The 14,256-nt window shown below is 36.5% G+C and overlaps 1 protein-coding gene across 1 annotated transcript in view; it reads right to left on the bottom strand.

Moving 5' to 3' along the window:
* Positions 1-1,144: 1,144 nt before the first annotated feature.
* FAM174A (family with sequence similarity 174 member A) overlaps positions 1,145-14,256 on the bottom strand; it is a 46,931-nt gene continuing 33,819 nt past the window's right edge. The window contains exons 3-4 of the mRNA XM_045899238.3: positions 8,644-10,048; positions 1,145-2,030 (exon numbers count right to left, since the gene is read on the bottom strand). Of these exons, the coding sequence (XP_045755194.1) occupies positions 10,045-10,048 (4 nt within the window). The 3' untranslated portion in view covers positions 1,145-2,030; positions 8,644-10,044. The remainder of the gene's footprint in view (positions 2,031-8,643; positions 10,049-14,256) is intronic.

Below are 14,256 nucleotides of genomic sequence, written 5' to 3'. Positions count from 1 at the left end.
TCCTGTGGGTGAGCAACTGTTATGTGTCTCCTGTCAGATCCCATTTCTTTTTAAAACTGGGAAATTGTTTTTGCAAATTTCATACATGTGTATCACCACTATAATACTGAGTGTGTTGAACAGATAACTTACTGAGCTTACTGGGAAGATAACTTGTCTCTTTAGTTTAAAATGTTTCATTAGAGAGAAATCATGCTTGAGAAACTGCATCTGAGAAAGTGGGACCCTCATCTCCCCTTGAACCTGATTTAAATGATGAATCCTGGACTTTAAACCAATGTCATAATGCCATAATTTGGGGGATATTAGTCTACTTTGCATGTGGAAGGGACATGAATATTGGTAGCCAGAGAGCAGATTGTGATAGATACTCTGCAAAATTGGCCACCACTGATTCCCTGTCTCCATGCCTATGCTGCTTCTCACATGACAAGGTAGGCTCGAATTTCCTTTCCTTGTTCTGAGTACACCTTATTTTCTTGACTAACAGAATGTGAGACTAGAAGCAATATTCTCAAACATCAGAGACCAGGTCATAAAAAGCCTTGCGGGGCGCCTGGGTGGCTCAGTTGGTTGGGCGACTGCCTTTGGCTCAGGTCATGATCCTGGAGTCCCTGGATCGAGTCCCGCATCGGGCTCCCTCTAACCCTCCCCCCTCTCATGTGCTTGCTCTCTCTCATTCTCTCTCTCTCAAATAAATAAAATCTTTAAAAAAAAAACAAAAAAAAAACCTTGCTGTCTTCATTTTTAATACTTACTCTTGAGACACTATCTCAGAACGCAGCTGCCACACTATGAGAAGCCAAAGCCATGTGTAAGCATTTCAGCTGAGCTCCCAGATAACAGCCAGCATCAGCTCAGCCATAGGAATGTGTCACTTTGGATAGTGAGCCCAGTTAAGCCTAACATGCCTCCAGCCCCAGCCACAATTCGGCTGCAAACACAAGAGATCCCAAGTAAGAACAGCCAGTTGAGCCTAGTCATTACACAGAACCATCTATGATGATACTAATGATACTAAATTATTTTAAGCTACAAAGTTTTGAGAAGGTTTGATATGAAATAATAGATGGCAAAAATCACCTGTTATCAGGACCAACAATTTTTCTTCTGGTTCTTTCTTCCTTCCTTTTTCAATCAAAGGCATGATTCCTACAGCTGTAATAATCATCTTGAGACCATGAAGGAAATACCAAGACATTTTTAGAGACCTTGACCCTGAATTCCTTGGGCTATAAAAGAAGCACTAGCAACCACAAACTTCCTGACTTCAAGAAAATAGAAAAAAAGAATCTCCTATTTGGGTTTTTGGTCACATGTAGCCATGTAAATAAACTGATACTTCAGGAGTGAGGTGAATACACAAAACGATTCCATAAAGGTGTGTATTTTGCTAAACAGGGCTGTTGGTTCAGCTTCAAGTTTTATGGGCAAAGAAAAAGAGTCAGTAATACAATTACAAAATTGCCAGAGTACGTAAAGTAAACATCAAACTAGCTGTTCAGTGGGAACCCAAACATCTCTGACACTGAATTGAAGGAAATAATTCTCATATCCTCTCATATCCAAAAAAAAAAGAAAAAAAAAAGATATGATGTGATGTCGTACACAACTTACTCATTGTTAACAAGTTAAATATAACCTTATCCTTCACAGCTCAATATTTTATAGCATTGCTCTTCAGCAAAGGCATAATGCCAGGTAGTCCAAAGCAATTCTACAAAATGAAAAACAATGAAGTCCAGTTTTACAGCTGTTGCAAGCCTGAATTAATCCAAGAATAAAATTCAAATGTAGATGAATTGGTGGCCAGTGATTTCTACCACCAATCTTCATAAAAACTTCTTGTTAGGGCGCCTGGGTGGCTCAGTTGGTTAAGCGACTGCCTTCGGCTCAGGTCATGGTCCTGGAGTCCCGGGATCGAGTCCCGCATCGGGCTCCCTGCTCGGCAGGGAGTCTGCTTCTCTCTCTGACCCTCCTCCCTCTCATGCTCTCTGTCTCTCATTGTCTCTCTCGCAAATAAATAAAATCTTAAAAAAAAAAAAAAATTAAAAACTTCTTGTTAGTAAGCTTTTGATCAATCAATCTGATAAAATCCAGCACTGCAACGCTCTAGGCTCAAATGCTGATATGGAGATAGAGTTAACATTCTCTTATGGAAACTGAAGAGCCTAATCAGGATATGTGCCTGGGTGGAAGGCTGTACTTCAGTGTGCAGACTAGTTGAGATGGTAGCCAGTAACAGAGTTAGGATTTTCTTACAGAACATTTCTGTTTATTTTACAACAAAAACGGCAAACCGAGATGCTAATAATCTAGCTCATATAGTATATGCCTCATAATTTTTTTATGTCCCGTAATTTTAACTTGGAAAAAATTAAATTGTGTACCGCCAAATGCTCTCTTTGATTGCACATATATGTGAACATGGCATTGATTTGAATATGGGAGGTGAGAGAGATGCTAAGGAAGAGTCTGTGACTTCTGGCTTGCATACTTGAATGACTGTTGATGTCCTTTACTGAGAACAGGAACACAGAATAAGGCCTATTTTGTGTGAGGATGATCGTGAATTTGAGGGTTCTATGGGTCATCCACATAGTAGGGGGAAGTATATATTGTTTACATATATGGGACTTAAATGTCAGAGTAATTTAAGAAAATACACACCTGTGAGTAACCTGTTGGCCAAAATGGCCTTAACATTCCATTCCCCTTAGCTTGATTAAAATGTCAGACCCCTTCCTAACTCATGATTCCTTACCTACCTTTTTTTTTTTTTTGAGTATTTATTTTAGAAAACATAATTATAAATTTTCTGCCCCTTTGAGATGTAAATCTTAAAAACAAAACAAAACAAAACAAAACAACAACAAAACTCCTGACAGCTTTACAACCCAGAAAGTCTTTCTTAGGGACCTGGGAGCCATCTGTTGGAGGCATAAATAAACATCAAAGGAGACAGTACCCCTATATCCCAGCTTTTGTGGGAGAGTAGGAGCCTAACTTTGGTGTGGCCAAGATGCAAAACTATCTCTCCTCATAAAGATATGAGAAGTTTATTTTCCCTTTGGATAAAACTAATTAGCAAACGTATATGGCCTATATCTTCCCCAATATCCCTCCAGTACTTTAGGGCTGAAGAGTCCTTCTGATCTTTGTTTCAGTGGTATTTAGATTTTTTTCTGGCCTCTATTTTGTCCACTATTGTAAGATCTTTGAATAAAGTCTTCCTTGACTGGTGCAATTTCTGATTTGACACTGGCTGTATAATAACTGAAGTCATGAGTAGTTATGCCTAAGGACAGATCAAAGTGTAAAGAGGAGAGATCTGTGAGAAACCTAAAAGTAAAGAGAGCTACAATCAAAAGGAGAAAGAGAGGAGGAAAAGCAAACAAATGGACAAATAAATAAAGGGGATATCAGATAAGTGAAGAAGTGATTTCTTTTATAAATTTTTTATAGAATATTTTGGGAAAGACTGCCTTAGATACCATTAAGACTTACCCTTCAGTTAATATAAATCAGTAGGTGGTTGCACACAAACAGAATTATTTTACTTTCCTGTGAAATTAATTTAACTGAAATATATTGGAGTGTGATGCCCATAGTCTATATTAGAAGACATTATTTAAAAAGATGTGCATGATATATTTTGTGAGTTTACTGTAAAGATGTGGAGGAAAGAGTTCATTACTGTATCCCAGAGGACCTTCATTAAATGACTACTTGAGAACCCAGGAAAAATTTCCCTCTAGTCCCTGTATTAGCAATAACTGGATAGCTTTGCTGCTCTCTTCAGTGACATTTATGGCACGCTTATAGCAAGTACAGGGAATTTCACAGTATAGATAAGAGAAAATAAAATCACATTATGACCTTATTTTCCTACCCGTTCTTTCTTTCCCTGTGCCTCAATTTCCTCACCTCTGCAAACTGATTTTATCTTTTTTGTTGTACGTACATTTGTAAACAACCTTATCCTTTCTTTGGAAACAAAGTGAGATTTACATTAATAAAAACAAGTATCTCCAACTCCTATTCAATAGGCCATTCTGCTACTTTCTAGCTGTTGGATTTGAAACAAATTCTCCAATCTTTCTGAGCCTTGTATCCTTATCAGCAAAGTGAGGATAATAATCTCTCAAAGAATTAGTGTGAGGACTGAATGAATAAACAAATCTAAGGCATTTAGCACACAAGTGTTCAGTTAGTTTGAACTATTCGTTATATGTGGAGAATAGGAAACTGGGAAAAAAAAAAAAATACTGAAGATACCAAGGGGAAAATGATGGAGCCATAATTCAGTACAGGTCTGTTAGACTCTGAAGCTCTGCTCTCAATCATAATGTGGTTAATCTTTAGATTGGAAAAGGATCTTAATCTGAGTTTACAAAAGAATTGCTCATGTAGCTTTCTAACTGTACAGATGCTTAATTAAGCCATCCCCTATGCTGATATAACAAGAATTTTTTGAGTGTGGAACCAGCACATGTGTTCTTAAGCACCCCCCATCCCCTTGGCCTCCCCGCCCAGGCTAGAAACCATCACACTTCCTGCAGAAAAGAAATCTTGTTCTTCAACACTTCTATGAAGAGTTCCAGTACAGTTTAGGCTTTCAGATCCCCAGATATAATTGTTTTTTAAACCATGTACATCATAAAAAAGTTAAAAGTAAATAAAACTGTGAGCAGATATCCAGAATAGGTGCTTTTGCTGGGAATAACGTTGAGTACCTTGATAGGCAACTAATTCAGGAGCAATAAGCAATGGATCCCTATGGATGCAAGAAATAAGCTTGAGGGCGCCTAGGTGGCTCAGTTGGTTAAGCGACTGCCTTCGGCTCAGGTCATGATCCTGGAGTCCCGCGATCGAGTCCCGGGATCGAGTCCCACGTCGGGCTCCCTGCTCAGCAGGGAGTCTGCCTCTCTCTCTGACCCTCCCCCCTCTCATGCTCTCTATCTCATTCTCTCTGTCTCAAATAAATAAATAAAATCTTAAAAAAAAGAAAAAAGAAAAAAAAAAAGAAATAAGCTTGATTATGGGCGCCTGGGTGGCTCAGATGGTTAAGCATCTGCCTTTGGCTCAGGTCATGATCCCAGGGTCCTGGGATCGAGTCCCGCATCGGGCTCTCTGCTCCTTGGGAGCCTGCTTCTCCCTCTGCCTCTCTCTCTCTCTCTCTGTGTCTCTCATGAATAAATAAATAAAATCTTTAAAAAAAAAAAGAAATAAGCTGATTAATCTACCCCTATCTGTCAAAGTCTATTTTACCACAGAAAGTTGGGGGGAACCCCAAAACTATGGGATATTGTTAAGTAAAATTAATTTATCCATATCTTGGACACAAAATACTGAAATCTATTAAAAGGGTAAGCCAAAGAATTGGGATGATTACTTTTGGAGCCTAGCTTGCCATATTTCAAGAAAGAAATAATCATCAGCAGAAATGATAGAGAATTTATCTCTTCTGAAAGACTGTACCTATTGATTTTACCTAAGATCTTAGGATTTGTTAAATCCATAGCTTTAGGTATGATGTATTGCAAATCTGACAAACAGCAACTAATCAAAGGTCACATATCTGTTGCTTGGAAACAAGTTATTGTGCAGGCTTCCTGGATCTCCCTGACTACACTGGTACTAGTCTACGTAAAATTTAGCTGATTTACCCACGAGAAACTATTAGCCCATGAAAAGCTTCCTGAATAAAATAAAAATTTTAGAAAAGGAGATAAGACCCTGAACAGATGAAGAGTAGCAACAGATTCAGTGGGAAAAATACACAATATAAGGGGAGAAGAGCTAAAATCTGAAGTTTACTACCCTTCCTGTTTTGGCGATAAAGGACAAACAAACAAACACAGCCCAAGCTGCACTCGATGTCAAGAACTTTCTTCAGGCAAGGGGATGAGCAGAGTCAAAGGATGAAATGAACTCCTGATCCTTCCTAGGTAATAACAATAGGTGGGGACCCAGTTTGCTCCAAAAAGGACCATGGCAGATTAATAAAAATAACTATCAGAGATGTTCGGCCTACTTTGCTTCAAATGCCTATTTGACCAAAGCAATCTGAGTAAGTTTGCCTTATTAGCCTAGATGATACAGTATGGGCACTAAAGGAACCTGTATAATAAGAATAAAGACTGAACATAATAAAAATATATTTTTTTTAAATGGAAAAAAAGGAATAAAGAGAAATCCAAATAAAAACACACAAATTTAGAGTCATATGTAAAAAACAAAAACAAAAACAAATAGAGCCAGACACCTGCCTATACATCCTATACTGTGGCTCTATGAGAGAATATTTTAATGGAACACATAGCATTCAGGAGTTCTCAAACAGCTAGTCATGAAAGTTTTGTTTTTGTTTTTTTTTTTAAGATTTTATTTATTTATTTGACAGAGAGAGCGACAGAGGGAACACAAGAAGGGGGAGTGGGAGAGGGAGAAGCAGGCTTCCCACGGAGCAGGGTGCCCGATGCTGGGCTTGATCCCAGGACTCTGGGATCATGACCTGAGCTGAAGGCAGACGCTTAATGATTGAGCCAGCCAGGCGCCCCAGTCATGAAAGTTTTGAGGAGGATTCTCCCCCGCCCAGCAACCCCTAATTTCTTCCCTTCTATCTTTACTTCTTGCTTTGTAACATGTTATTGCCATGGGTAGGTAAAAAACACTGGAGTCTGTGGATTTAAAATGCTCAATTTCTGATACAGGGACTGATAGTGTAAAATGAGAGAAGATATAAAACATCTGTCTTACTAAATCAAGCATAGCATCTATAATAAGAATATCTCTTGTTTGATTCCTACAAGTCACTGAAAGTCATCTTTGACTCAGGTAGCCTTGGTGGGGCAGCCAAAGGAGTATTCAGGGAAGTATTCTAAATGTTTATGGAATAGATTATTTTGCTATATTCATCCCTCCAATCCTTTTTTTTTTTAAATATAAGTTCTTTTTACATCCCAAAATGAGAAAAACAAACCATCTTTACTTTATTGTTTCACTTAGAGAGATAAATTATATAAAACTATACTACATAAGTATCTTCCCAGGGAGGGAAATCTGAATGGGAAGAAATCAAGAGAGGGAGACAAACCATGAGAGACTCTGGACTCCAGGAAACAAACTGAGGGTTACAGAAGGGAGGGGGGTGGGAGGGATGGGGTAACCGGGCGATGGGTATTAAGGAGGACACCTGCTGTGATGAGCATTGGGTGTTATACACAACTAATAAATCGTTGAACACTACATCAAAAACTAATGATGTACTATATGCTGGCTAACTGAACATAATAAAAAAAAAACTATACCACATAAGTAAAAATGAATAAAATTAAAACTAAAGTAGCAAAAAAAGAAAAAAAAAATAAAAGGATAGGTGATACAAGGTAATAGATTATACCTTCTATAAGGCAGGCAACTAAAGCCGGTAAACACCTAGATGCTGACTGCGTGCAGTTTGAGTACCAAGCCCAAGGGCTCGTTTTCACTGTACTGTAGTGGTTATCTACCTACTAATTACAAGAAATTAGGCAGAAAGAAGCTACTTAATCTTCTAGCCCCATGCAGTGGTTGGTCAGGTCAAGTGTACAAGATCTATAAATTATTCTAAACCTATCCTTTCTCTAATATACTCTAATCCTAAACTATGAACACAAATATATTACTCTCTATTGATCTCTAATTCCTAGTTTAGGCTCTTAACAACAAAATAGCCACAAAGAAGTACAAAATGGGAAAGGAGAATAGTAACAGGTTTTCACAACATCTATGATCCCCAGCTATTTTATAATGTACATATAGCTTTGTAGATGAAAATTCTAACCATTTTATCAGCATGCTTGTTACATACTTAATGAAGCTAAAATCTGGTAAACTATGTGGCATTTTAATCAGAGTGTGGGTTATTATGATGATTTTTAACAGTAGATCTGCAGTTCAGGAATGACTATATGAATGTGATGAAATAAGAGCATTTTCAACAAACATGCCAGAATTTCCATATTCAGTTGAAAGATATTCTCTTTAAAGTAGTCAGTCACCTAGAGAAATTGTGTATTTCTAATAAAGCTGCTGCCACTGCTTAGAACATTTCGGTAATATCTTTAAGCCTAACTTAGAGATCATTTATTAAAATTATCATTACTTTATCTTAAACAGAATTCTTATTCTAGAGTAGATTGGATTCTTACCTCCATTAAGTTTTGATGCAAAAGTCAGTTTATAAATAACAGTGGTCAGTAAATTAATTACCACTATTTCTAAGATACTATTGTATATGATCTTCAAATATCACAAAATGGTAGGTATGGAGCTAAACTTAAATCCAAAAATGTGTTGTTTTAGTAACATTTCAAAATGAGGAAACTTCATACAAGAAACCAGGAGTCTTGGGTTCTCTTGGGATATAAAACTATGACTTAGTAGCACTAGGCAAGTGTTTCTCATAGTAACTCTTATGGAAGCCAAACAGAGGCTGATCCCTTTAGAAGAGGAAATGTATTTTCACTTTAAGTCCCTGCTTACACAACATATAAAAATACAGTGACATCAGGGGGACTTGACTCACTGTGTTGAAGCCAGTTAGCATACTTGGTAAAACTAAGTTGGCATTTTGGGTGGTCAAATACTTCAACTTACCTCATTGTTAGAAGATTACCTATCCTTGCCTTGTTGAACTCTGGAGTAGCCTTAGGGTTTGTTTGGACCAATAAAATGTAGATGGAAATGAAATATATCACTTTAGGGCAGAAGCTTATGAACTAGCATGCAGTTCATACAGCTGGACATTTAGCTACGAGCAATATTCCAAGCAGAGGTTTCTCCATTAGCCTTGACCCTGAAGAAAAGACAACGAAGAGCAAAATCACAGTCCATAACAAATGGGCAGCATGAGTGAGAAATAAATCTTTGTTGTAACCCACTGTGATTTGCGGACCATCTGTTACTACTATATGACTTAGCCTATCCTGACAGACACCACATATTTACATTACCTCCTTGGCCTCTATAAGCAACTAAATTTGAAACCCATGCTTTTCCTGTAAGTTGCCATCTAATTTTAGAATGTGAAAAATTGAAGTTCAACAGGGTTAAGTAATTTGTTCAGAGCTATTAAGTCAATCTCTGTATCCAGGTCTGTCTGACTCCAAAGTCTACACACTTACTTTAATTCCTTACTCTCCTGCACCTTAATATATGATTTGAAGGTTATGCCATTACTTCTATCTTTCACAATACTGTAAATAAATAAAATGGCTTTGAAATTCACCATTTCCTAAAATATCTAGTCAAAGTAGGTATCTTAACAAGTTGCTAAATACAATCACCTTTTTTTGAAAAATTTTTCTAGAAACCATATAAAATACTTTTAATATAAATTCTATACTCTTTGGATTTATTTTGTAAACATATTCTGTCTGTACCACTTTAAAAGTCATTTTTAAATCATATTTATTTTTTTTGCATACAACTCATTTATTAATATCTAAAAAAACCAAATGCAAAGTAATAAACTTGGCTTCTTTTTCCCACAAAAATGGGGAATACATGTCTGTAAAGAAATCTTAAATTATTTTTACACACCAGTTTGTTGCTGGGATTATAGTTTCAGCAAAAAACAATTAATGGGGAAAAAGAAAAACAACTAATGGGCAACCCCTCCAAAAAAAAAAAAAAAAAAAAGAACGCAAAACAAAACAACAGTAACTGATTAATATATAAAATTGTTTACAATATGGTAAGCAAGAAACAGTAACTGATCAGAGAACACCCTGCTCTAAAGTAATTAGTTTTCACACAGATTTCTATTATAGTGCAGTTCACTCCCAACAACTCTGAGCCCATTAAGAGCACTTCTATACATACAAAGACATAACAAAATGATACAGTATTTACTGCAACAACAAATTAAAGTTTGTCATAATATATGTAACTTAAATACCCCCCGCCCCCAGTGATAAAGTGGCTTCTTATTCCTTAAACATAGAAATTCTGCTCTTCATTGTAGAAAGATGAAGTCCTCTCATCAAAGGCACATTCTTATCTGCAAAAAAAAAAAAAAACAACAACAAACAAATAAATAAAACAAAACTTGCAATACTCATCCTGGAACAAATTTAAACATTTAAAAATATTCCCAAAGGTTTGAAGTGGCAGGAAGGTAATGAAAGTATTTGAGGGAATTATAATGAATGGCACTGATAAAACACATGATTATTTTGCCTATATTAATTACATCAGATTCTATCTTTCAAAATATGATTCTAACATTTGCAAAGAGATTTGTGTGGGTAATTAAAAATTATTTCAGTCATACTAAAGCGATACCCTCATATAATATTAATTGACTGAAGTAAACAATATAGTTATTTGTTTCTATGGTTTCTGTAAATACAATTCTTAACTAATCCTATTTCTAAACCCTCAGAAATGAGGATTTAATGGAAGCTGTGGGCCTGGAAGTATACTCTGAAACAAACAAACAAAAATGTGTTTGCTTTTTTAATTTATTTATTTGAGAGAGAGAGCAAGCACATGTGCACCTGCACACACACCAGTGGGAGGGGCAGAGGGAGAGGGAGAAAGAATCCCAAGTAGACTCTGAACTGAGAGCAGGGGCTCCATTTCACAACCAGGAGATCACGACTTCAGCCGAAACCAAGAGTCTGACGCTTAACTCACTAAGCCACCCTGGTGCCCCCCCACAAAAATATTTTTAATATTTATAATACAGTTTCAAAATGTATCCATAAAGAGGTTTTCCATAGGTTTGCCTATTTTCTTACTTTACTTACTAGTTTATGGTAATATGACGTTATATTTTTATCACATACATCTTTATTGACCTTAATTCTAATTATACATCAGGCTGTACTGTTAATCTAAACCATAGCTTCCAAGAAACTTCTGCTAGTAAGAACCATTACAACAAAAAGTAGAGTAAAAGAACAGGCAAAGTTGTGCAGATGTTACTAACTAAATAAATCTTTCTTTATAATCACCATTAACATTTAGAACCTCATTGGAGATACAAATAATACTCTCTTCTAATTTATTGTTTTATCTGAATCTTTAGTAAACAGTCTAAAGCTAATGAAAGTCTAATATATTTTAATTTGAGGATAAATTTAAGTTTTTTAACAAAAATATTGGAAGGTTATTAAAAAACAATGTAACCTAGTCCTCATTTTTACACAACTCTTGTCCTTTGCATGACTGAAACTCTTGATCGTTTCGATAATGAATTTGTGGAGTATGAAAAAAAATAGATTAATAAAACTTGCAGTTCCATTTAGCAGAGTTAGAACATAAAATGATAGGTACCTAATTCCCAACTGTAGCCTTAAATAGGCCTTTGAACTCAGACCACTTTTGAGAACCTAGGCAACATTTAACAATGTTTATAAGATGTTTTGGAATCAAGAAGTACCTAGTACATGAAGAATCTCTTAATGTACAGTTTCAGGAATGCATTTTAAGATTCATAATCAACCCCAAAACAGGTGAACATGTATACCTGTCTATTATTTTTCATATACCAAACATTTTATTGAACCTCTTTTTATTTTCCAGACTGTACAACCTGCTTTCCTACTTAGAATATTGCATTCCTTGAGTTGGGATTTCTTCAGAATGCCATCCCAGATATTTCATCCTGCCTAACACTTATAATGTGCTATGCAGAACCACCATTCCCTAATTTCTTTGGCATGGCTAAAGTACAGATCACCAACACTGAAGATGTTCTTTCTCTACATGCCCCATACGAAACAATTTTAACCTATCAAGAATCAAACCCATCATCCTCTAGCCTTAAACCTGGTCTTCCTCTGAACCCTCTTAATTCAAACAATGGTAATGCGACCTATCTAGTCACCATTCCACTGGGGGAGGGGTGGGTACTGAGGTCCTCTCTGCATTCTATTGAGTACCACTGTCTTGTCAGAGTTTTTCATTTTCTTCCCCTCCTAAACTAGCTTTTCCTTCTGCTTTGATGCCTCTCAAGTGAACAACTGAAACAGCTTCAAAATATTAGACCTTAATTTCTTCCCAACTCTAATTTTTTCATAGGGTCACCAGGTTCCTTTTACTAGAACATATATCTCATGGAATCATTCCACTCCAAAGCAGTTGATGATTTACGACCATTTTCACAAATGGTAAAATTCATATCCTTAATATATATATTTTTAACATGGCCTTCTAGATCTGGCCCCAAATCTGACTGGTTTTCCATGACCCTAGGACATAGCCTGTGTTCTAAAGAGGCTCACAACATACCACATGCACACACTCTCATACGGGGCATCCCTTGATGCATGCTTTCACTTCAAATACAACTTTCCTTCATCATAAGGCTCTTATTTGAATGACTTACTAGTTTTAAAAGTAACTACAACTCAAATATCACCTCTTCAGTGAACTCTCCTATTTTCTACCCCAAACTCAGTTTCTCAGAGTTCTCACAGCAATTTCAAAAATGTGGGGCCTTAGCATAGTATGAGGAAAATAATCAAGAGTTACCAGTACCAGGAGAGGCAAAATTGTATAAGGCAGACTGGAGACTCAAAGAAGCTGGGATACAGAGCCAGGGGTACATAGCATAATCCATATGGACTTGTTAACAAGAGCCTCTTTTGGCAGGACCAGAGGCTCAAGCCCCAAAACCAAGCAACAGAGTAAGGCTACCTTCTCGTATGGATAGACTATATTTCATAGTTTCTAAAACACACTTTTCATATATTAACATCTCTGACCTTGAGATGCATCTTCCAATTGATGGCAGGCATCTTAGAATTGCCATCAGACAGGTGGTAGTTACTACATAGTAGCCACTGCCTATATGTGCACAAAGTTGATCAAGCTCTTGGTACTGTTATCACTTCAACAGAATTATATGCGTTGTTGGTATTACAAGGAATGAGTTTAATGTTTGGAATGCCTTTAAAAAGATAATATCATGAATCATCACTGAAGCAAAAGTTTCTGTATATGTACAAAGAAAAGAAAGTAGTAGGCTATAGTTTATTATCGGTGAAGCACATGTTTATTACTGGAACAATGGTGTGAATTCCATATTTTTCCAAGAAACAACCATGTCTTTAAAAATGAGAAGAGGTCCCAATGTCCCATGTAGACAAAACTCTGCTAATTTCTGCTCTGAGAAACTATTACAAACCAAGAAATGCATGTGAAGGCAGAAGCAACTGCCAAATTCTTTAGAAGCAATGAAGAATGTAAAGGTATTGAGAAGCTGATATGCACAGTTCCTGCATTACATGAAAATATCATATTATTTCATAATAAAATTGACTGTTTTTTCTTTCTTAGTGTAACAGCTTAAAATTAAGAATGCCTTAGATTAAATGGTACAAATCTCCACAGAACTTATATCACCTTAGAGTGAAGGGAGTAGGGGAAAGGTGTATTATGTTTAAATTTTGAATTGACAATTTTTAAGCTGGAAATATCTACTGAAATTAAGAAGTTCAAGTTTTTCACCATTTAGAATTTAAGATCTAAAAAACTCTAAGAACATCACATCCTTGCTCAACCACATTCTATGGTAGTGACATGCAGAACAAGTACAGACAAATCTATTTCAAATATCGTCTCGGGGTACCTGGGTGGCTCAGTTGCTAAGCGTTTGCCTTCGGCTCAGGTCATGATCCCAGGGTCCTGGGATCGAGCCCCACATCGGGCTCCCTGCTCTGGGGGAAGCCTGCTTCTCCCTCTCCCACTCCCCCTGCTTGTGTTCCCTCCCTCACTGTGTCTCTCTCTGTCAAATAAATAAATAAAATCTAAAAAAAAAAAAAAAAGTACAAATATAGTCTCATGTAAAGACAGGCATAGGGAACCACAATACTTAATGTCTTGATTTATTTAAAATAGGGTATGCAACATATTGGGCTGTGTGTGCTACTAAGTTTAACACTTAAGTACATTTTTTTTTTTTTTAATGACATTCACTCAATCACCAAACATATACTGAGCTATGATTTGCCAGGAAAACTGCTTGATACTGGGGAAGATGGTGATGACAAAAAAGAAAAATGAAGAAAAACAATAAACATAATTCCCTGCTCTTATTATAGAGACACATATACAGCATGGAAAGCACTTAGAGGACAAAAAACCTTGGCCTAGAAAGGAAGTCTGAATTCTAGTACCATCCTGATCAATTATTTACTGGATAAGTCCTTCTTCGTAAGAATGGGATAAAACATTTTCTAAGAGATTAAGCATGTCTTT

This window comes from Mirounga angustirostris, unplaced genomic scaffold (assembly GCF_029215605.1).
Source record: "Mirounga angustirostris isolate CCGP_5_RB_7025 unplaced genomic scaffold, mMirAng1.0.hap1 SCAF_7, whole genome shotgun sequence".
Lineage (NCBI taxonomy): Eukaryota > Metazoa > Chordata > Mammalia > Carnivora > Phocidae > Mirounga > Mirounga angustirostris.
This window is presented reverse-complemented; position numbering and strand designations above follow the sequence as displayed.